This window comes from Fundulus heteroclitus, chromosome 22 (assembly GCF_011125445.2).
Source record: "Fundulus heteroclitus isolate FHET01 chromosome 22, MU-UCD_Fhet_4.1, whole genome shotgun sequence".
Taxonomy (NCBI): Eukaryota; Metazoa; Chordata; class Actinopteri; order Cyprinodontiformes; family Fundulidae; genus Fundulus; species Fundulus heteroclitus.
This window is the reverse complement of record NC_046382.1, coordinates 31350880-31374811: the sequence shown is the minus strand read 5'-3', so window position 1 is coordinate 31374811 and position 23932 is coordinate 31350880. Positions and strand designations below refer to the sequence as shown.

Below are 23932 nucleotides of genomic sequence, written 5' to 3'. Positions count from 1 at the left end.
CCACATGTTCAAGAATGATCCAAATTTAGCCCTTCAGCTACTGGAGCTGATACAAACGGACATTTTTTTTGTAATTTCCTTGGGATAAAGCTTTCAATTACAAATTGATATTTTCCTCAAATGGAAAATATTTGCAACAACAGATTTAACAAAAAAAAAAATCTATGAGCCATATTTTTTAATAAACACATCCTGTGATTTTTGACTGTCAGACAGACACTCGTGTATTAAACTGAATTTTTGAAGAACATTCTCATAAACCATTAAAAAAACAGCTAAATAATTTGAGGAAACCATTTCTTCTATTACAGCAAACATCTGAGCTCCCCCCCCCCTTTTTTTTTTTTTTTTTTTTTTGTTAGACCAACAAAAATGTGTTACATTAAATGTTTAAAGAATTACTGAGGAAAAATACATATAATTAAAAAGTGGGGCTTTAATAGAAAAACAGCATTATGGCCTCTGAGTACTTTCACTCACAAGTGGCGATTTAAGCCGCTGCTTTAAACCAAACACAACCAGAGGTGTCCTGGATTTACGAGCTTCCCTCAAACGCAGCTGCAGGAAACTCCCCCCTCTGTGGGACAGAGTAACGCGTTGCCTTTGTTTGATCCAGTGTCACAATTATTGTTCTCGGTGTGTTTTCCCGGCGCTCGGGAATGACCAGCGCCTCAGAGCTTTCTGTTTTCCCGTCATAAGAGCCGAGAGGACGTCGCTGAGCGCCGCCCGGACAGACCAGGATGACTCCGACCAAATGCCTGCTGTGTTTGCTCCTTCTCCCCGCTGTCTCCTCAGCCCAGGGTGAGTGAGCTCCTCAGCAAATCCCGCACCGCGCTAAACGCCACATTGTGACTGTAACACGGCGGAAACAAGCGCGGAGTTTAAGGTAAACAGAGGGAGACAGCTGGACGGAAGGTGTCGGCGTGAGTCGGGGGGACAGACACGGTGGATCCCGGGTTAGCTAGCAGCTAGTCGCGCTCCATCAGGAGCAGCTGTGGCACTTCCGGCTCCAGGAGGGAGCTGGTAGGACTGAGCTGGGTCAGCCATGCGGAGCTCCTGCTGCGGCCGCAGGCTTTGCGTTAGGAGGCTCTGACGCCTTAATGTGTGCTTCTGCTAATTGTTGGTGTGAAAATGCTGAGTCCAGGTGGATATTAGGTGTGAACATTGAGTCGGTGAACGCGCTGTGGTCAGGAAAGACACAAATAAAAGCGTCTGCTCTGCTGTTTGGGTTTAGGCTTTTTTTTTCTCTCTCTCCCTCTCTTCGTTTCCTCTTTGTAGATTTCGTTATTACCCAACATTTTGACAGTGCATTCCGGTTCATTTGACCATTTCTAAAGAACTAGATGCTGCAAAGCTCAGCATGCGCTGGATAAAATGGGACGCTTTTCTGCTGGTCCCCTCTGTTCCTGAGTAGAGCACCTTACTCTCTTTCAGGCAGAGCCCTCCTCTGAGTGTGCGGTTAGCAGAAAAAAAAGAAATAATTCCCTGTTTTTTAAAATTTATTTATTTTTTATTCTCTTGTCTTCATGCCTGCAATGATAGCCGCATGGTTAGAAACATGTCCTAAATTAGTCCTCACCACCATGCTTAGGCCTGCATCTTTGATATGTTTAAAGTAAATATTTTAAGTTTAAACCTGTGTTTATATCAGCCTTTATTTTGACTGCTGGCTGACACTCCTTTAGTTCCCCAAACCGTGACTTTTATCTCGTTTGGCTTTTATCTCGGGATGCTGGAAATGCTTCCAGGCGGCCAGGTTTGACATTCCTTTCTACTTGTAGAGAAGTGCAGCAGGTGTCTTTCAGCCAGCTGACCGGCAGTGCGCAGGAACGAGTCAAGAGGTTCGGCGGCCGGAGAAAACGGGTCGCTCTGGGACTTTTGTCCGGCGTCTCATTGATAGGACTTTGAACTGGTTTTGAAAGAATAGCTTTTAAAATTCCTACCTTGGAGCTGGAAACCAACCACTGACTAGGCACCACTCCCTGGCTGTCAGTGTATAGTATATATTATAAGGTTTTTGTTTTTTACTCAAGTTGTGGTACTTATGTAAAGAAAAGGCAGGATTAAAGTTTTCTGGGGCCTTTCGGCCTTAAATAGTTGCATGTAGTTGTGATTGCATTAAGGGTTCTAACATAGTCTGTAAAAGCATTGAATTTGATATTTAGTCTTAAGCATGAAGGGGCAATATAGCCTTCAGGTTTCATTGTCTAAATGTTCAATCAGTTCATAGTTTCATCCGGCAACCTATCAGTTGTCCAGTAATCATTCTGTGCATCCATCCCTTTGACTATTGCCAATCAGTTTGAATACCAACAATTATTTCTCCATCAGCTGTCAAGCCTTTCATCCTTCCTTCTGTCCTCTTTCTTTGCTTCTGTCCCTCCTTCAGTTTTTCCTCTTCATGTCCATCCAACTGTTTGCCATCCATCCTTCATTTCTGTCTCTGTTTTTTTTGCCAAATCGTTGCTAAAGTGAGGTTGGAAGTGGGAACTTATCTCCATCAGCGGGAAAGGAACACGCCTTATAGACGCTGGGATGCTTTTAACACTGAAGACCCAATAATTATTTTAGCTGAACAGTAAGCTATACTTATTGTAATAGTTAAGGTTCAGTGCACAGAAATAGTTATTTGCTTTTACAGCTTGTTCTGCGTACCTTAAGGTTTCTGTGCTTCTCAGCTGATGAGTGATGTAATGAGAATAACGGGATTGGGAGAGTTGACACCCGCCTCTCCTTATGAACATCTGAACCAGGAGCTGGGCCGAGTTCTGCTGCCTTGTAGAATCAATCCAGAACTGCTTAATATTGCTGTGGAGGCTCTCATAGGCGCCTCACTGCTACACGCAGCCCGTTTACACATGCTACACAACTCTACCGCATTTTTAACTAATCCCATATAGTCCAGCTAAAAATGATTCACACCCCTGCCAGCTTTAGACTTAAAATTATTCCCATTTAACCAGGAAGTTTGGTTCTGGTATTAAATGAGACGAGTACGTCTCAGAAGGCAAGAAAACTTTCTAAAGGGAAATTTCTTTTGCCCAAAAATATTACATGTGACATTACAGCCATCAGTGGCAGCCCATTAACACTGGTAAATACCACCATTTGTATGGGATGACATTATTCTCACATACAGTCAGAAGAACCATATTGGTAATGATAAAAATAAATGGTGTAGACCTAGTTTTGCTGGTATTGGTCCCATTTGGTTGACCCATATTAGCTATATACCAGACTCAGACATCTCTCTCTCCAGTAACGTCCTCCTGCTCATTTTTGGATATCTCAAGGCGTCTCCAGACCAGAACACTCATATATAGTTCCACCGGTGAGTTATGGGTCTCCTCCCATTGAGCTTTTTCTATAAATTAGTTTGATTGGGCTAAATGTATTCTGTAAAATGGTTATTTATGCTCATAATTAAAGATCCACCATAAAGACTCCAAGCCCATGTAGCTCAAGTGACAGGAGCAGGGCTGCATTAGAGACGTCGTCACGATGATGGCCTGCAGTTGCCTGACTAAATGTGACTGTAAAGCTTTTTCTGATCAGACATAATGGTTAATCCAGCTGTTGCTCAAAGAGGTGAAGCTCACAAAGTGCCACACTGATGTGCTCATGTGGGTGCACAGAGTAATGCTAGAATAAAGGTCTAGCTGTCAAAGAGCGACGATACGACTCGGTCACCGAGGCGCTACCCGTCACATTTATTTTCCTCCCAAATTATCCATCACTGCATACAGTCGTTCTAAATCAACACTTTCTTTTTTTACATTTGAGTTTATTAAAGCAAAACTTGGTTGCAGTTTTTATAGGACTGGGGAACTGAGTGATTTCTTCCCATTTGTACAGTTTCAGGAACCAATCCTTTAGAGAAAGGGTTGACTCGTGGGAAAACCGGCCGCTTTCCCACACTCGGTCAAATCCACGAGAGGGACTGAAATCAGTCTTCAATCATAATCGTCTAAAACGGTCCTGTCGCGTTTAATTCTGGTAGATTGGCACCGAAAGGCTGAGTCAGCAGAGAAAAACATGACATAGTCTTTTTACTCAAGTGTTTGTTGGTTCGCCGCAGTCAAACGTGAAGCACGCTGAAAGTGTCATGGGAGAGGAAATGAGCAAAGTGTTAGCCAGCGATATGTGGAAGTGGGCCTTTTGCTGCGGTCGGGCAGGCTCGGCCTTTCTCTCCGAGTCCAGACGGCGGCATTAGTTCGCTGAGGCAATAAAACATCCATAGGGCTGATCATTTTCCAACAATTGGCCTCTTAAACATGCTGCCTGTACACAAGACTTCATCGACGCGTTCGATGAAGTCGCAAGTTTATTTCACCAGGTAGGGACTCATTTTGATTCCTTTTTTTTGCAAGTGCATCCTGGGATAGTGGGCTGCAGCACCAAACACGGCTAGTGATGTGAAACCCTGAACATGTACCATCCACTACACCAGCGAAAGATGAAAGTCGATATAGCAGGACTGGAACCCGCATCAGGGGCTAAAAGATGATCAAGTTTAACAAAAGAAATAAACGTGCCTATCACGAACGTCTGCTGCAGATTTAAGTTTCACGTCTCATGCTGTGCAGAGGGAGCAGCGAGTTTCATTGCTGTTTTCTAGCTCGGAACAAACTTAAGGAGCAAATCTTGGGAATCAACATTAAGTTTAAATAGTAAGAATGTAGGTCTGTAGTAGGGCTGGGCGATAAATCGATTTAATCGATTAATTCGAATTTACAATTCTTTAAGATTTCATTTTTGGAAAATCTGGATTTTATTTTGCCAATAAACTCATTGGGTTTCCATGAAGAGAACAGCATGTGATGCTGAATATATGTTTAGGCAATATGTATTGTCAAAATATTGTTAAGTGGAAACTTTTTTTTTACCATAATGCGAGGTACTTCATTTACTTATTTACTTTTTTTTAACTTAGTTTGAAGTTCACAAGTGCAGTGAAGCCTGTTCTTAGCTCAATGTGTAATACCACTAGCAGCAAATGTTTTTGTTATATAATGGCACGGCTACCATCATGTTTTACAAGCTTGTTTTTAGTTGCACTTTAAATCCAGGTCAACTCCCTGACGAAATACTTGACATAAAAAGCAAGGTTTTAAAATAATTTCTTTAATTTCTTTTTATGAAACAAAAAGGAGGAAAAAAATCGATTAATCGGATTTGGTATGATAAAATCAGAGATTTATTTTTTAATCCATATCGCCCAGCCCTAGTCTGTAGGTATAATGGACGTAATGGGGATGTTAGACTCCCATCTAACTCCCGGCACATGATGAACCATGCCGGGTATTACTTCAGTCAGCGTTTTCATCTTAAATTATAGGTTTAGTAGCAGCAGAGTAAGGAAAAATCAGGATGGATATTGATTTAGCCGTTAAAGCAAAACAGCCTGACCGTGTGAAGGTTTTTACCACTGACATCCAGAGGCGGTGTCTGTAACCCAGTTCCAGTGGCAGGCCGGCGCTCGTTGGTGCTTGCCACCGGTTCTTTTTACGGTTTCGCTTTTATTCTTGTGAGTGTTGCTCTCCTTTTTTTTTTTTTTTTTTGTCTCGACCACGATAAACCGTTTCTTTTCCTGTAACACCTCTGACAACATGGAAATGACAGAGACGTTGAACCAAGCTCCCCGTTTCCTCTCCTTCCTGTTTGCTTTGACGTCCCTCATCAGAGTAGAAGTAGTACCATGCACCGCATAGCGCTGCACTCACAGGTCACAGTTGATTGTTTTGGGGTTTTTTTTTTAGTCGATTGCATAAATCCCATTTCAGATTCAGATTCTAAACATTGTTGATCTTTTTGGATCTCGTGAAGTGGGTCTATTCTGTGGGTTTAACTCTCATTTCCCGTTCTGCGATGTGGAAATATGACAAAATCAGCTGATTGTGACTGAGAATCTTTCAGAGCCATTGCTTGTTGCTGGGATAAACAGTTTTCTGTAGTTCAGCTGTCTCGACTCAGCATGTATCCTCCAGAAACACAGTCTAGCGTTTGCTTACGTGTTCACACGATGCCGTGGCTCTGACTCGGCCCTCAGGTTGTGGGAAACCCAACTGGTTCTTTCATTGAACCCGTTAGGAGGAACAGGCTCTAACGCTTGCTCTGGTTAAATGTTTTTTTTATTTTTATCTCAATTCTAGTTTTGTCACCAAATACTTCTCTTCTGTGCTAGCTGAAGATGCAAATGGAGCATAAATATCCGGGCTAGTGTGGACAGGGTCCTCCACCAGCTGCTCCGAGGCATTAGTCTCGCAGCGTTGAGTCCGTCTGGGTACACTGAGGGAAGGAGCTGCTGTGATCAGACTCCCTTAAAGCAGCAGAGATGCTCCCTTTATGTCTCCTGTTGATGGAAGACGCCCCGTCATAACCCAGGTTTTTATAGACCATGGATACCAGAGTGCAGCGTGGGTTTGTGACTTCTCTCTGTAGTGGGATGTTTGTTTTAACCGTTTCTGGAGCTGATTGCGTCCCGCTGCTCGCCAGCAGGCTTATTTCATGTAAACAGGATTAGATCGCAGCTTTACAAGCGGAGGAGTTGGGGAAGTCTGTCTTGTCCATTGTTACGACAGCAACCTGTTGCAGAAGGTGCAAGAATAATTTCAGAGCTTATCGAATTAATCGCGTATTGCGAGATAGACAGGATCCATTAGTGTAAATGTTGAGATTTTTCTTGGTGGCTGTTATAAACAGACAAACATCATTTAACAGTGGCTTTTAAAGAGGAAAAAGTGGCTTTTTAAAATACAGTATAATAATTAAAGGCTACCATTTTGTAGAATATTATTGTATTTCACTTTTACTTGTCCCCATGTTCTAGTGGGTCCCGTGGAGGCTCTGATATAAAAGAACAAAGTAAATATGAAAATATTAAAATGCAAAAATACATACTGTAGAAAGTGATAGAAACATCTACCATGGACAGTATTTACGCATTAATTTGTCTGCTGCTTTTTGTCAACCCTCTCTCCTGGCTTTAACAGACTTTGAGGTGTTATCTGTCGTTTTTTTTAATACTTTATTTTTGTCATTTTAGTAGTCTTAGAAATACACATACATAAATTGAACAATTGGATCCCCTCCAACAAAAATTACAGAGCAACTAGTTTGACAGGAGCAGTTGAATAATAATCAAAAAAAAGGAAAAAAAGTAATTATATTACTTTTACAGTTGGTGTGAAGTTCTGATGAATCTTTTATGACTCCTGACCAGTAGGATGTGATCTTAGTACATTTCCAGAAGACATGAACACGGTCTTCCGTTGCTGGAATCTAACAAGATTTTAAGTACCTGTCTCATACTGCTCCAAAAAAAATATATTTTAATTGTAATGGTATCTTAGCTGAATGTGTCTAAAGAAATCACATTTTTCCAGGTTATGGCTATCTTGAAGTTGTTTAAAATTCTTTAATTCAGCATTGCTTGTAATCTTCCAGTAAGTTGTTATACCTTTTTGTGACTACGGTTTAAGTCCCATGTCGTTTTAATTAATGACTCAAATTCAGCATAACCTTCCATTAAAAGCTCGTGTTCTGCTTGAGAGAAAAACTGTGGGGGTTCTTTGGCCATGCTGAACAGCCAATATCAGCGCTGCTGATCATTGTTTCTACTATCGACACATTTCCCCTTTTAAAGCGATGCATGAACGCGCAGTTATCTCAGATAACTCAATCCAGCCATACTAATTATAAACAAAAGGTGTGTTCAAAGAACCCAATTAGCCGGATCAGGATTAGCCCGATGAAATCATCTTGGATGTCTCATTAGATCTCGGATGTTTTAATCAACGCAGGAAGAATGGGCCCCTGGAGCTGTGTATATCTTTATATTTGTTTTGGGTATTTTTATTTTTTTTATCTGTTTTCTTTCTCTATTACACAATTTTATTTCTATCGATCTATCGATATAGATAGATATAGATATAGATAGATATATATCAGCGCCTCTCAGCCCCTCTTTTACCTCTTAACAGAGGTAAAAGAGGGGCTGTGGGGCAACAATAACAATGAATTCAGACTAAAGCATTGGAGTTTCACTTTATATAAACTAGGGGTGCGATATGAAGGAAATCTAATATCACTATATATATATATATATATATATATATATATATATATATATATATATATATATATATATATATATATATATATATATATATATATATATATATATATAGTGATATGTTCAAATAACCTTGAAAAACAAATGTTTTTAGCCACATAGTGCCTAAAGTTGCATTGGTATATCTCAAATTAAAAAAATTGATTGGAAAATAAAAATTAATTAAATTTTTTTTATTTTAGCCATTTTTTTAACCAAAGCTGCACATAGAAGCTTTTCACAAATTACAATATTGTCACATTAAAGCTCTTTCGTGATCAACACTGGACCTTAAAAACAGAACATCCCAGCGGCCAAAAGGAACACCAAGGAAAAATCTGACACAAAATACACCTGAAATAAAAGGTGCTCTTTTGTGCTTAAGACACGTCGACACCTGGTGTTTACAACAGTCTTCATTTTGCAAATTACCGCATTTTGTTCGACATCCTTCTTGTGAAATCCAAGCCACGGCCGTATTATTGACCCAGTGCTGTTTCCCTTCAGACTCATTTTCTTATTTACCTGAAACGCCCGCTGTCGCCATAGTTCTCGCTGTCTCGTCAACGTAAGTAAGCGCACGGGTTCGTTGTTGCGAGTGATGCGTTCACAGCATGTAGGAAAAACTAAACTCACAGTGAATTAAATACAGCGGCTCAATCTTGCCATGAAAATTTACACTCGATGGTCGCAATAAGATAATTTTAACCATCGCGTGGAGGAGAACTTGAGCCCACCCCTAATATAGACCACAGCTGAATGTTTCAATGTGAAAAGGAAGAACTGAAAAGCACAATATGTCCCTCTAAATGTGCAGTAAAGTTGCATCTGATGGCTGGCTGACGGTAGTTCAGTTAGCACGTTTAAATCTTTAGTGTCTTTGCGCTGACACTGAGCTTTGTACAAGTCTCACTTTTCTTTTCCCTTCTCTCATCGTATGTTAAAAAATAATGTAAACGTTTTTGTAATTTCAAAAATCTAGCTTCAGGAAATCTCAGTGGTGGAGATGTCGCAATCATGCACTGTATTTGGTTTCACTACTGAGTGAGACGGTTTAGCTGCAGGTAAAACTGCTAATTAAGGTCCTGTCACTTTGGATGGATTTGGCTGCCAGGTGTGAATAGTCGGGGTTGTCCACTTCCATCTGGGTCAGTACTGGGCTTAAACAGCACCTTTAACACTGAAGTCTAGACGTAACTACCTGATGGCATGTGCACCTAGAGGTTTCTGTGAACCAGAGCTCTGCACTGAAACGCTTTGGGTCCAAAGCTGTGGCTTTCAGAAACTCTGACTTTGGTCTCAGTTCTTTTATCCATAGCATGAAGGAGGGAGTGGAAGCTGCATTTGTCTCGCACAGCATGAGCTCTCAAGTGTTTGAACATGTTGGCATGTTTTGGTTTTGAGTCACGTTATAATTTGCTTTACTATCTCGCTGGAAGTGAAATGAGTCACTAGAGAGCCGAAACCTGAGCTGTTAGGGAGTGGGAACTTCTGAGGAAAAAAAACAAAAACGTCCCTCTCACCTCCTGACTAACACAGCAGGGCCCGTTTTTAAGGAGGTCAGCAGAATAGTGGGCAGAACAGCGCCTGATACACCTGATGGAAAACGGACCTGCTTTTGGCTTGACGGTTAACAAGAAATGAAAATCAGGTTTGAGCTCTGACTCTCCCAGAGAGAATGCCCTAAAGGATGTGAAAGCAGAAAGTGAAACGGATTATTCATTGATTACATTAATTATGACCTTATTAATAAATAGTTTAGCAATTAAACACGGCAGGGGGGGTTGAATTTGTAGCTTTATTGCAGGGCGGTTTTATGAAAGGACCTTTACATTTTTCTGCTGCATCCAGACGTCTCTCCTTCTTCCACTCAGAGCCAACATCTTTAAAAAGAACACGAATTATAAACCAAACTGCCCTTTAATTGTTTTATTTCTTACCGTATGCCCTTTCGATTTCTATTGTGAGCTCAGGTTACAACTGAGTACCCACAATGCTTTGTGGCGTGCAGTCCAAAGGGATTCCCCATTAGTCTGGGAGGCATACTTCCTGGTATTTGTTCGCCGTGATGCAGTTAATTCCCATTAGAAATGTTTGATCTGCTGTTTGGGTGGACGTCTCCTCATGTGACTCTCTTGTGCTGCGGCGGCGTGAGGAGGAGGAGGGAAGAGCTTGGTAGGAAGGCTGAGGCGCTGCTGGAGGAGGAGGAGCCGCCTGCTCACATCTCCATGCACGAGCATTATCACCGCTGCCCCAAGGACCTGCTGGGAAACGGCTCGGTTAATGTTGCTGAAGCTGAGCCGCCTGATTCTGTTTCCCATCCATCCCAGTGTTGCTTTCTTTCTTTTTTTAAACGTGACCTGTTTACATTGGGCTAGTGATTGAAGTGCGTGTGTAAACACTGTGCAGCACTATCAGCCGGTTTAGAAACCTCCCCGACAAAGATAAAGAACGTCTTTTATCCTTCTGATGCAGAGAAAGCTCGTGTTGCACGCCACAAGTGACCTCTTTTTTTTTTTTTTTTTTTTTTTTTTTTAAACAATCTGATAACGCTCGCTTTTCTCTTCCTGCTTCTGCGAGACGTCTTTTGAGTTGCTTTGTTCTCAAGTTGCTTTGATCGAGCCGTACCTTTGCAGAGAAAACAGGCCGTCAAAACAGAAAAAACAAAGTATTCATTTGAATTTTCCGTCAGCTATTTTCCCCTGTTATACAAGAGAGTATATAGAAAATAACATTTTGTCTTTTCTGATAGCTTTTTTTTCCCAAATAAAGAAGCAGGAGTTGACTGCAGAGCTGCAGGGATTGCTTTTAAATTTTATAAAACTGCTTTTTGAGCCTCCAAAAAACCCTATAAAACAGAAAACAAGTTTAATCCAAGAAAAAAAAAAAGCAAATTAGTGCAAAGAAACCAGCTAATTTATACAACTCAACATTTACTTGCGAATCCTCGAACTCAGATATTTATTAATATCAGTAATAATGCCGTTATTTGAACTAGAAGCTTTTCTCTTTGTATATTGCAGCATAATCGTCAAGATATAACTCAAACCGTCATAAAATGTATTCTCTTGTACGTTATGTCTGGTCTTCACTCATGGAAATGGGTCTGCTGTTAAAGTGAGGTTATTACAGGCTTAGAAAAGGTTAAATCAGAAAAATAAAGAATTAGAAAAATGAAATAAATTCTGAGAGTAATCAAATCGGCATATAATTCAGTCTTGGCACTAATGAAAAAAAAAAGATCTATGTTTTAGCCACATGTGTCTCTTTATTATTCATCTCTTTGTCCTCGTCTCCCGACGGCTTTACGACGTTTACGCCGCGTCGGACAATGATGCGCCGTCATTCCCCTGACAGGACTTGTGCTTCAGGAAGCAGCTTTTTTCCTCCTTAACCATCCAGGAGGTAAACGGCTCGTTCTTCGTGTGGCGGCTGCTTCCTGACCCCCTTCACTCCAACCCTCGCTGTGTTGCAGACGCAGGTTTTTGTTCCTTTTATAAGGTAACAAATGAATTCCTCAGCAAACAGGGCATTTAAGGGGAAGATCGTCCTCTAGAAATAGATATTTAACTATTAAATACTGCTTTATAGTAGACAATCAGAGGTTAATGACTGGAATAAACGTTGTTTTTAGCTTTCTCTGTGGCAGCGGATGTTCAGAATGATAATATTGAACATTTTAAGCGCTGAATAAAGCCAAAGCTCTTTGCGGCAGACGTGTAGGAGCGTATATTCACATCGACTGTCGTATATTGTGAATGAATGTGTGGGTGAAGCTTGTGGTTAACAGCTTTACTGCTGTGGTTATGTTGTGTTTTTCTTACAGTAGTTGCTTTCTGAGTTCCCACCTAACCCCTCTCCCCTGTTTACCCAACATGTTAATGATTTTTTTTTTTCTTTTTTTTATCCTTCCTCAACCTGCGGTGAATGTTATTTATCACATGCGTGCACGTAAATTCACAAGAGGAAGTGAAATTGAAAGGATGTTGTTGTTTTTTTCTTGTTCTGTCTTGAAATGTTCGAGTGACTAATGAATGCGTGGGGAAAATCTGTTGCCCGTGTGACAAAATTGACAGGAATTGGCCCAAGCCCAGTTCAGGAATAGAAGAAATCGCTGCAGCTTATTTGAAATTTTGTTTTTTTTAACAGTTTATATATCCATGTCTCCTGTGTGGATTATCAGATAAAGTTTATAAAAATGAATGTAGGAACACATGGAGCTCTCTTTGGTTTCCTCTAATAAACCGCAGCAAATAAAAAGCACTGTTGCCTTTTTAAACGGATACGTTTTAATGACGGTGCAAATTTAATTACAAATCTCTGCAGGGGAGTTGGTGCCCGCTCCCTGGAGGGAAGGCGAGGAGCCTGCAGAGAAAAAACAAGAGTTTGAAATTTTTGTCTTTGCTGCTTTTGTGTCTGAGGAAGTTGGTGTTTTCTGTCAAGAATGCCAGGAAGTTGCATAACGGCTGTGGGAAGTTCAGCTTGACATCCCTTTTCTTCTTCTTCTGGTTCACAGGCTTCTAAGACATTGTTGCATGTGTTCACCATCTTTATGGTCTAAGCACCAGAAATCCACCCCTGATGATCGATTTTAAATAAAATGTTCAAACAATTTTCTCCATTCATTTCAGGAACTTAAGCTAATATATAAGTTATAGATTCATAGCACAGAATCAAGCATTTTAAATGTATATTTATTTTTAATTGGAATAATTATGGATTACAGAAAACAAAAATCAAAAGTCTAGTAGCTCAGAATATTTGAATATTGCAAAGGATAAAAAAAAAAAAAAAAGGATACGTTAAGCACAAATGTCAGACTTCTGAACAGTAGGTTTCATTTCATTGAAGCAGCTTTTGGTGCCTCTGGTACCAGTGTGGGCAGCTGCCAAGTCCTGATGGAAAATAAAGTCAGCATCTCCATGCAGCTTGTCTGCAGAGGAAAGCATGAAGTGCTTTATAATTTCCTGGTAGACGGCTGCGTTGGACTTCAGAAAACCCAGTGGACCAACACCAGCAGATGACATGGCACCCCAACCCATCACTGACTGTGGAAACTTCACTGTGGACTTCAAGCAACGTGGATTCTGTGCCTCTCCTCCCTTCCTCCAGACTCTGGGACCTTGATTTCCAAATGAAATGGCAACTTTAATTTCATGTGAAAACAGGACTTTGGACCATTGAGCAACAGTTCAGTTCCTTTTCTCATTAGCCCAGGTAAGAGCTTGTCATGAGGAATGCTTCATCTGTAGCTCATGTCTAGTAGTCATCTGTGTTCAGCGGCTCTTGATGCACTGACTCCATTCTCCCTGTGAAGGTCCCCCAAATTCTTGAATGGATTTCACCTGACAATCCTCTCATGGCTGTAGGTTCTCCCTGTTGCATCTTTTCCTACCACACTTCTTCCTTCCACTCAATTTTCTGTTAAGATGCTTTGATGCTGAACTCTGTAAGCAGCTTCTTCAGCAATGACCTGTTGTGGTCGTATGGTGTCAGTGGTCGTCTTCTGGATATCTGTCCAGTCAGCAGTCGTTCCCATGATTGAGGAGAGACCATCTGAAGACTCAGGAAACCTTTGCAGCTGTTTTTAGTTGACTAGATGATGAGTTTGTAATAGTTTGCTTTCCCTGTAAGACATAATCATTACAATTACAAGAAGTTAAAGGTTCAAAATGTTTCTGTCATAGACGTATATAACGAGTTTAACTTTCTAAAAGTTAATAACACAAAATATTCAACCTTTAACAATATTGTAATGTTTTTTAAGATGAATTTGTGAATCTAGAGAAATGGACCCACTTTGTCTGTTTTCCAACAGCTCCCTCTAGTGGTGAATTACTTTTATTGAACGCATCCCACTCTTTATATAAATATGCGTCTCAATATGTTAGAATAATCATCAAATACAAAAGTTATTTTTCATTCATTTGATTTGAAAGTAGAAACTGGAATAGATTGATTAACAAAGTTTTGTTTTTAACTATGTATTTTAGTTGATTTTGATGGTAATGGCTTGCAGCCTAATGAAAACCCAGCGCTCAGGAAAGCAGAATACTGCTATAACCCAAGAAAAAATTACAGGCAGGGTAAGCAACAAATATGTTTCCTGAAGAAGCAGAGTGCCGCTGCCAATCGTTTTAATGGGAAGTTAAGCGTAGGAAAGGCTGCACAAGACATTTACGTAACTGCTATTATGAAAGAAAGCCTGTCTGGCATTTTCCGAGAAATCCACAAGGGAATGGCCTGCAGATGGAGACGGCGCCTCGAGAGCCGCCACACAGAGACGCATCCTACTGCCACTGTCCTGGTGTCCAGCCATCCCCAAACCTCAGGCGTGAGCAGCATCTTTGCTGGACTGAAGGAGGAAAAAGGACTGGACTGTTGCTCAGTGGTCCAAAACCACACTTTCATTTGGAAACTAAAGTGGAGCGCCACAGAATCACACCTCAGCAGAACCTCTGGCTGATGGCCTCCATGATGCAGAATTCATGCTAAAGCAGCCCAGACCAAGCACTGAGTGCAGAGACTGCAGCATTAACATACTTTTCCTCAGGCCAATAATTCTGTACGAGGACTAAGGCCTCCGTCCATGGGCCGCGCTGCCCGCTGTACCACCAGCGCTAACTAAGGAGGGTTGTTTTTACTCTTCATTGGTCTCATGTGTTGTTCTATTATTCTGAGAAACAGGCTTTTTGGTTTTCATTAGCTGGGAGACACGATCACCAGAATAAACTTTATAAAACACGTAGCATAGCACATGTAATGGATCTGCTACATGTATTATTAACCGTTTTCACGATGACCTCTAAGCTCCGTCTTCAGCTCGGCTTGTCGGCATTAAATGTTTTGAGCTGACGGTTTTACGTAGGTGTTTGATGTCTGATCGGCGTTTGTTCCCACAGTGGCCCCTCCGACCAACGTCACCCTTACCTGCCGCAGCCTGCAGAACATCTTGACCTGGGACTATGCAGACCTCCGTCCTGGGCTCAGATTCCTGGTGACAATCCACTCCGATTCAGAGCTCCAAGAGTATGTTTCTTTTGCCTTTTTCATTTATTACTGTTCTGCGTTATTCTTCTACATATGGCTGTGTTTGACATTTTTGATGAGCCGTGCACAAAGTTCAGTTCACATTTGTTCCTTGCAACAAAACATCCAGAGCTGTGCTATATGCATTATTCAGCTCGTTAATTCCCTCATAGGGTACATTTATAACTAGATGTTTAGCTTGGTCGCATTTTCTAACATGTTCAGTTGTCTCGTTGGGCCAAAGCCTAAAGTTGTTTCTCTGTCATCAGGTGCCCAAATGAAATTTGGGTGGAGCAGCCTCCTCTGCAGGCGAATGTTTCGTTCCTGTCGGATCCCGATTCTGTGTACCTCCTCAGAGTGAAGGCTGTGCAGGGAGGAAATGAGTCCCTAGAGGAAGACGTCATCTTCAGCTACTTCCAAGGTGCTCTGGACGGCCAAAAATGTAAGCATGTTCATGGACCAACCAAACCTCAGAGAGCAGCTCTGATTGGAGGCGTTGGCTCTTCTGTGTGTGTAATGATGTTGCTGTTTCCCAGGTGTTTTGGACCTCCCGCCCGTCACCGTCACTCCCCTGGAGCACAACCAGATCGCCTTTGAGTTCCAGCATCCCTGGCTGGTGTACAAGGACGGGCTGAATGGCTGTAAGAAACCCAGGAACAAGAAACGGCCAAGAGGAGAGCCCCAGCTGCCGCTTTTTGATTATTACACCAACATTTCTGGCCAGGTCAGTCCGCTCGCACCGCACAGCGTCCGTGGTTCCAGCAGGAGTCCTGCCTGCTAGAACGTTTTTGATTTGCAGCTGTACAGAACTGCTTAGAAACATTTGACTTTAGTGTCTCATTTTATATTATAAAAGCCATTATAAAAGGGAGCCTTCTTTTTGTGCGTGAAGGAGGTCCACTCGGAGTGTGAGGATGCCGTGTGTCGGGGGAAGCGACAAGTGGCCGTTGAGAAAGACCAATACTGTCTGGAGATCCGGGGAACTCTCAGGAAGATGTCTGTGGAGTCCAAGGAGTACTGCACCCAGAAAGCCCCACCGCTGCTCAGCTGAGTGCAATTTCACTTATTTCACAAGTAACAATATCAAAGTTTTCAGGGTTATTTTTTTTTTATCATCGGACACTTTAAATGGCTCAACACAGCTATTATTTGGCACAAAGGGTCACTTTTAAAGACCACTGCTGTCTCAAAGGAACTTATTTTATTCATGAGCAACATCCTCAGGCCTCAGCAGATCGTTCAGCCCTATTAAGGCTTTAATGCCTTAATATTATTTTTTTTCTGTTTAATTTATCATGTCTTTTTAAACATATACAAACAACAAATCAATCTGTTTCATCGCTGTGCAGACTAGGTGCTAAAAGAGCCACTGCATTTCAACTCAGAGAAGAAATGATTGCGTTCTGATTACGATTACGATATTTCAACCAAAATTGCAACTTGATTTTGACTTTTCTCTGCATTAACATCATCCAACAAAATTGGCCTCTAGATAAAGATGCTTGTAAACAAGGACTATTTAAAACAAAAACTTTATTTTTTTTAATCACAATATTATTCAAGAGAACAGCTTTTAATTGATTTAGACATCAATCCTTTTTGAACATGAAGTGCAAAGTGCAACCTACAAGCAAGTCTATGTATAAAACTAATTGACCAGAACATAATGCTGTGGTGAGATTCCTGAAAATTTCTGGTAAAACAGTATGATTATATAAACTCTAAAACAATTAATACAATTAGATTATCTCACTGCTGCAACTCTCTTCCCTTCCATGTGGAGGTAAACCCACTTTAAACATGTTACTGACACCTAAAGGAGGTGTGTTACTCACTAATTGTTACATAGGCAATTAATTGTGCAGCCCTACCCTCCAGAGGGTTTTTTAAAATATTTATTCAGGCAGCTAAGCTTGTGGCTTTCAGGCCTTGTTCTGAAACCAGTGCTTGGATCGCGGTCCTGTTTCAAGAACCATTGGTGCTCAGGTTTCAGCATCCCCACAAACAGCAGGACACCTTCCTCTTAGGATCTCTCAACAATTGCTTGGAACCATCTTTTGCTGTTTATGCTGCAGGTTTCCTGCATGCTTCACTGCAGGCGTGGCGCTCCGTTCAGCTTAATCGTCATTGTTGTTGCTCAACATGTGTTGCCGATCCATTGGGCCAACAAGTAAGAGTTTCGACATCTCTGGCCTATTAATATTTTTGTCGTGCTGAAATTCTGGGTGCTGCCACCAGGGGGATGCTACAGGTTTCCGCTGGCTCCACAGGAATGTGTTCCTCTTTCTGCCACCAGATGGCGCAGCCCCTCCTCCTCTATCCTGAACAGGCAGCTGTGCTCTCAGGAACATTGGAGGCCTCCGCCACCTTCCCTGATCCTTTCCCTTGTTTTTGCTAGACGGCATTTTAATAATTTTAAGACTGCAGGAGTCATTGATAGAAAAAATTTAATGAACACCTGAACAACTTTTGAATTTTATCAACAACAAAAAAATTGATGTGATTCTGTTAAATAAAGACCTTTAGTGTCCAATTATGAGTTAGAAATTTACTTGACCAATAATATCTTACAAATATCCAAATGTTAAACCATTTAAATAAGATCAGTAACAATCTGTTTCGTTTTTTTATTTTCCTTTACTCTGATGCCCTTATAGTCCAATTTAAAGAATCTATATATGATGGCGTCCACCTGAGTCAAAGTTCAATCTGTTGCCAGACCTGGAGAACACCTGATGCTTGCAGAGACCATCGGTTTAATCAGAGCTTGAGCTATTTTATAAATAAAATTTTAAAAAGCTGTGGTAAAAATAAATCTGTCACTAGATGACAGAGATGCTGCTGCAGCTGCAGTAAAAGGTGGAACTACGCTCGCTTCGTTTTTACAAATAAAAATCTGAAAAGAAAGGCCATTGCCGTCATGGTTTTATTTGCGTTGGCGGGTCGTATGAAATCCCAGTGAAATAAATTTACGTTTGTGGTTAAAAAGTGACAATGTGGAAACGTTCAAGTGGTTCTAAATATTTCTGCAAGTGTTGTTTATCCAAGTGATCAAAGAATGTAACTTGTTTTTTTTTTTTTTTGGCTCACCAGTGATGCTGCCGGCTATAACTTGGTATATTTCCTCATCTGTTTTGTTTAGATGTCGCCGCGCTCGTTATCGGGCTGAGCTTGGTCCTGGTGACGGCAGCAGCTTTGGTCATCTTCATGGTTTGCTGGAAAAAGACCACGCCCTCCAAAACTTTACTTCGTCATTTGGTACGTTCAGTAGTTCAGAGCTGACTTATCCCCTAACGGACGGTTTTCCGGTTCAACGCTAACGTCGTTTTTCTCCTGTGTTTCTGAAAGGACTTCACATCAAGGCCGACTCATCCGGGCTGTGTACTGCTTGACACGGACAGTCCTCAGGAGACGGTGATTGTCACTCCGCTGGTAAACAATGGAGACGTGTCTGAGAAAGACGAAATCCCATCACCTCCTGGATCAACGGAGTACGACTTACGCATCAAGCTGTGCCCCGATGCCCAAGGTCTTTCTGAAGACCCGGAGGATGAGAACACGGATGGTGAGAGGAACCCATACATGGACGGTAAAAGCATCGACGATGAACCCAGCGGCGGGCCAGAGTCCGATCAGGAGAGCCGCACCCCTTACGAGAGCCGCTCCGCTTACGAGAAACGTTCAGTGGTGCTGGAGCTGGCCCCCGAGGATCACGCCGAGGGATACCGTGGCTGAGAGAAATGAAACGGATCCTAATTCATCGTGTGATGCAGAAAAGATTACAGATTTCAGCAAAACAAACAGTCCCTCGTCACGTTGACTTGCATTTCAGCCCCTTGCCTTTCAAAGTCTTCTTCACTTGCTGATTGTGAAAAGTCATTAAAAAAACTACTATATGTGTATATAAAGCCACAAAGCCAGCTTGTTCACTACCTGCACTTAGCTGAGAGTCGCCATGCAGTCACACCCTGCTGCATGAAAGCTAGCATTAACATTTTTAAATGCCCCCTGAGTTCAGTAGAAACCACATCAGGTCTTTTTTAACGGAGCATTTGGACTTTTTTTCCCCCCAAAACCTGTTTTACAGCTGTAGTTGCTCAATAGAAAAACACAAAGTCACAGTAAACTGGAGTTCAAAAAACACATTTAGCTTTAATTTCAGTGGCTTTGTGTCACCAGCTAAAAACTAAGGAGTTTGATGTGCCATTTCATCAGGATGAAGAAAATAAAAAAAAAGCCATGCATTAACTATTGCTAGCCGACTGTGAACTGAGACGTAGATACTGTGTAAAGGAAACGCCTCGTCACGCATGTAATTTCACCGCACTTCTGTTCAGGCGGGCGGCTGTGTTTCCCTTCAGTGTTTGTTGACTGTTGAGGTGAAGTTTGATGAAATGTTGTGGAGCGCAGTCACAGCAAACTCAGGCCCCGCCCATCCAGTTTAACTTTGTAAACATTGTGGCCTTTTAGATGCATTTTTTTTAAGTGCCTCCTTTGTGTATTATCCAATTAACTCAGCACTTTATTCTCTGGCGAAGCAACTCACTACCTGAGGTTATTTCTAGCGACGGAGGTTTTACAACCTACCTGTAATCTCTAAATGTCTGTGAGTAAATGTTTCGTTTTATGAGCTACAGCTGTGTGCGTGATTGCGAGAGTGTTGCTGAATGTCTCGATGGCCATTACGAAGAATCCACTGAGCTAATGTGCACATCAGCTGTGATCATCAAGGACAACTGGAGTCGCTTCAACAGGCCAAAGATTTTAGCACTTCCAAAATGATATCGTACAAAACGTTACATCTGAGCAGTCCCTTCCGATACGTACCCACTGATACTCCGATTTCTCCGTTCTCTGTATTCAGCAGACACAGCTGAGGGAAGTGTCTCACTTCTGAAAGTCTTTTACAGGACGTAACGATGCATTCAGCTCCCGACAGGTTTTTGTCTTTTTCCCCAAATGGACTAATTAATAGTTTTATTAATATCAAACAGGTTCAAAGAGTCTCTGTTCAAATTGAGCCCAGATTCCTTTTCAAACAGTGAAATAGCCCTTTTGTTTATTCTGACTAATACAGAAAATACCGAAGCTAAGGCTAAATTTACCGTTGGTGGCAGCTAAGGGTTCGTTAACACATGGTGCCTTGTGAAAGGCTTCATCCAGCTGTGTCGGCTCATCTCTGATTAAGATTCCCACTTGTCTTGTGACCGACGCTGCAACAGGATCAGGGTTTCCGTCTCACCTAACGCTAGCTTTTGTTTTGCCTCCAATAGAGCTTTAGCATACATGCACGCTAACAATGGCTAAGCTAGTAGAAGCAAGTCTAAAGGTCCGTTCATTTTCACGCTGTTGAGCAGCTAGTTTAGGATTCCCTGTGGCGGGTATAGTTGCTTCTTAATCCTTGCTTTCGGTGCCCTCGCCTATTGAGAATGAGCGACCGGACTGCTAAGAAGCGGCAGCTTCTCTGAATCTATAAACGCTTGCTGTGAGTCCCGCGTTGAAGAAGAAAACGCCCAAGAGCCCGTCCATCCTGGATGTAAACGTTAAGGTCATGTCTGTGGTTAAGGTTACTCACCAACTAGGTTGTCTTCGCCTCTCGAGTTCCTGGATTTGATGTGAGTGGCTAGCTAGCAGAGACGGTCAATCAAGCGCTGCCTTAAACCCACTAGCTGGAATAGCTGTGCAATTCCCGATGGTGAACAAGTGTTGTAAATATTTTAAGTGTGCCGTGAGAAACAGGATCTGTCCATTAAAATAGTTTGTCATCTGGGCCGTGATAAGGCGACTAGGGTCCAGATCTGGACTGCGCTCCACTGGTCGATGACCTCTGGGAGGGAGATCCACGCGACAGACAAATATTTTGTGGTTTTATGGTTGCGAGACCACTCTATACTATTTGTTACAATTGAACAATTGTTTGTTTTTTTATTATTTGTGCCTCAGAAGGTTACCCTAGTAAAATATTTTTAGATGAGCTCCTTATTGATCTCGTATTTTACTGTTTTGCGAGCGCCATTTGTTCTGCTGTTTCTTTATCCAACCCGAGTCTGACAGTCTGGAAGTTCCTGCTGGGGAATAAAAGGACAGATGAGACGGATCCACGGCTTTAGGATGCTGGGAGAACTTTTATGTTCAGAGGCACTCGGTAAAAACACTCAAAACCCAGAATGTACGGTATGTGAATATCAGCGAGTTACTGTCCATTAAACTTCCTTTACCGGGTTCATTAAACCTCAGCAGAATAATCACAGATCCAGGCCTGACATAATTAGGTTTAGTCCTGGTGTTTACAGCTGAATGTTGCAGTCAATTCAATTTCATTTATATAGCGGCAATACAACAACACACGTCATCTCAAGGCACTTTACAAAGTCAGGTTCAATCAAATCATGCAGATTGGTCAGAAAGTTTCCTCTCTAAGGAAACCCAGCAGATTGCATCAAAGTCCCGAAAAGCAGCATTCACTCCTCCTGAAAGAGCGTAGAGCCACAGGGAGAGTCGTCTGCATTGTCCATGGCGTTGCATGAATAAGAAACGCTTGTTGCTAAATCACAGAAAACATTTCAAATCAGTTTGACGGACTGTTAAACCAAGAGCGAGACCTCTGCGGAGCACTACTTCAGGGTTGCACATGAGCTGAGCAGCAGGACCTTTGACTGTTCTCCACATCTTTGTTGCACGAAAGGTTTCACAGTGTGCTCAGAAACTGAAGCCCAGACTGTAAGCAAGTTGGAAGGTGTAACAAATCAAGTCTGTCAATCAGTGTCTTTGTTATTGATGTTTTTTTCTTAATTCTAATTTCAATGTTTCAAATTTAATGTTTTAATAATAAAAAAAAAAAAAAAACTTTGTTTGATTCTGATGCTCTGTGATTCTGTCATTGCTGTCATGTGTGTATCTTTCCACATCTGAAGGGAAGTTGGCATTTGAGTAACGCGGGCATCCAGGTGACCGCGCTCAGGACGGGCGGTGCTGGTCAGCTGGCTGCATCAGACTCACACGTAACATCTGTTTTACTTCTGCTCCCATTACGGGTCGTGACATTTGATCGCTCCCCGCTGTTCGTTCCTCTTAACCATGTAACGAGGAAGACGTTTTTGCCAGTGCTGGGATTTGTTTCCTTCCTGTTTGCTTTTGTGTGGGTGGTTGGCATGTCCATGTTTGTGCTTCCTGGACTCATTATCTGTTATCTTTTTAATAATCTCCGGTTAGAGTTTCTTGTAATCCGGTCCAGTAATTACCAGCATGCTTTGTCGTTGATTCACCATTACAGAGCATTAAAATAAAGTTTCAAAATCTTGTTTCCAGAGTCGTTAATTTGATTAACCTTGTGTTTTTGTTTCATCTAAACATTGTCAATGAGAGCAAAATAATTTGGCTGCTTATACTGTGGACGTTTTAATATTAAACACTAGATAAGGGGTATATGTGGTTTTAACCTATAATTCTGTTTAAAAACAAAACAAAAACAAAAAAACGGCATAAATGTCACAAGACAGATTTTTCTGGAACTTCTGAAATAACGTGTTGATAAAGATGACTCCAAGAACCAAGATGTGAAGTCCAGTTATTATAGACTTTATCTCCAAAGGTATTGGCCAACCTGTCTTGGCTCACATATGAACCAAAGCTACATTCTAATTTAATCCACAGGATCCAACCTTTGCAGCTATGACGGCTTCAACTCTTCTGGGAAGGCTGTCCACATGGTGCTGGGTTTAAGTTAATGGGACTTTTCGATCATTCTTCCAGAAGCACATTTGTGAGGTCAGACACTGATGTTTGATGAGAATGCCTGGCTCTCAGTCTCCGCTCTAGATCATCCCAAAGAGGTTCTGCGGCATTGAGGTCAGGACTCTGTGCAGGACAGTCAACATCATCCACACTAAACGGTCTCATCCATGTCTCCATGCATCGTGCTTTCATGCCCTGATGCACAGCCATGTTAGAAGAGGAAGGGTCCATGTCCAAACTGTTCCCACAGAGTTGCCAGCATGTCCGAAATGTCTTTGTTTACTGAAGCATTCAGAGCTCCTTTCATTGGAACTAAGGGTCCAGCTCCTGAAGAACAACCCCACACCATAATCCCCCCCTCCACCAGACTTTACACATGACCCAATACAGACGAGTTAGACTCCTCCATTGGATCGTCAGATGGAGAAGCACAATTCGTCACTCCAGGAAACAGGTCCACCGCTCTAGACTGCACGTGAAGTTTGGAGGTCTGTAGCGACTGACTGCTGAAAGCTGGAGACCACTATGGTTCTCAGCATCCACTGCCCCCGTACTGCTCCATCACTTCACGTGGCCTACTGCTTCCTGGCTATCGTTTCCAATCACTTCCACTTTGTTACAACCCCACTAACAGCTGACTGGAACATTTAGGCGCGAGGACATTTCCCGACTGGACTTGTTGCACAGGTGGCTTCCTGTCTCAGAACCATCCTGGGATTCATTGAGCTCCTGAGAGCGACCCAGTCTTCCACAGATGTTTGTAGAAATAGTCTGCAGCCTAGGCGCTTGTTTTTATACCCCTGTGGCCAAGGAAGTGATTAAAGCACCTGATTTGGATCATTAAGATGGGGGAGCTAATACTTTTGGCACCATGATGTATGTTCATGGTCGTAGGATCATTGTGTTCTGAATAATTCAGAATCTAGACAAACATACAGCAGCATGCCAACCTTTTTCATTCAGTTGTGGACATTAATTCCTACAGTTTGCCTCAGATTATTTAATTGCATTTATGCATCTACTTGGACTGGGCAGCTCTCAGACATCAGGACGCTT

At 41.9% G+C, this 23932-nt stretch overlaps 1 protein-coding gene across 1 annotated transcript; it reads left to right on the top strand.

Moving 5' to 3' along the window:
- Nucleotides 1–549: 549 nt before the first annotated feature.
- ifngr1l (interferon gamma receptor 1-like) lies at nt 550–22443 on the top strand. The gene is made up of 7 exons (XM_012865007.3): nt 550–801; nt 15016–15142; nt 15412–15584; nt 15679–15866; nt 16035–16188; nt 18285–18400; nt 18491–22443. Exons 1-7 carry the CDS (start codon nt 741–743, stop codon nt 18875–18877), a joined length of 1206 nt encoding a protein of 401 aa, XP_012720461.2. The 5' UTR covers nt 550–740; the 3' UTR covers nt 18878–22443.
- The last annotated feature ends 1489 nt before the right edge of the window (nt 22444–23932 follow it).

What these genes read in the sequence shown, in the direction of transcription:
- ifngr1l (XM_012865007.3), top strand. Translation starts at nt 741, where the DNA reads ATGACTCCGACCAAATGCCTGCTGTGTTTGCTCCTTCTCCCCGCTGTC. An exon ending in TCCGATTCAGAGCTCCAAGA is followed by an intron (nt 15,143 to 15,411) that starts GTATGTTTCTTT and finishes CTCTGTCATCAG; the next exon opens with GTGCCCAAATGAAATTTGGG. An exon ending in ACACCAACATTTCTGGCCAG is followed by an intron (nt 15,867 to 16,034) that starts GTCAGTCCGCTC and finishes TTGTGCGTGAAG; the next exon opens with GAGGTCCACTCGGAGTGTGA.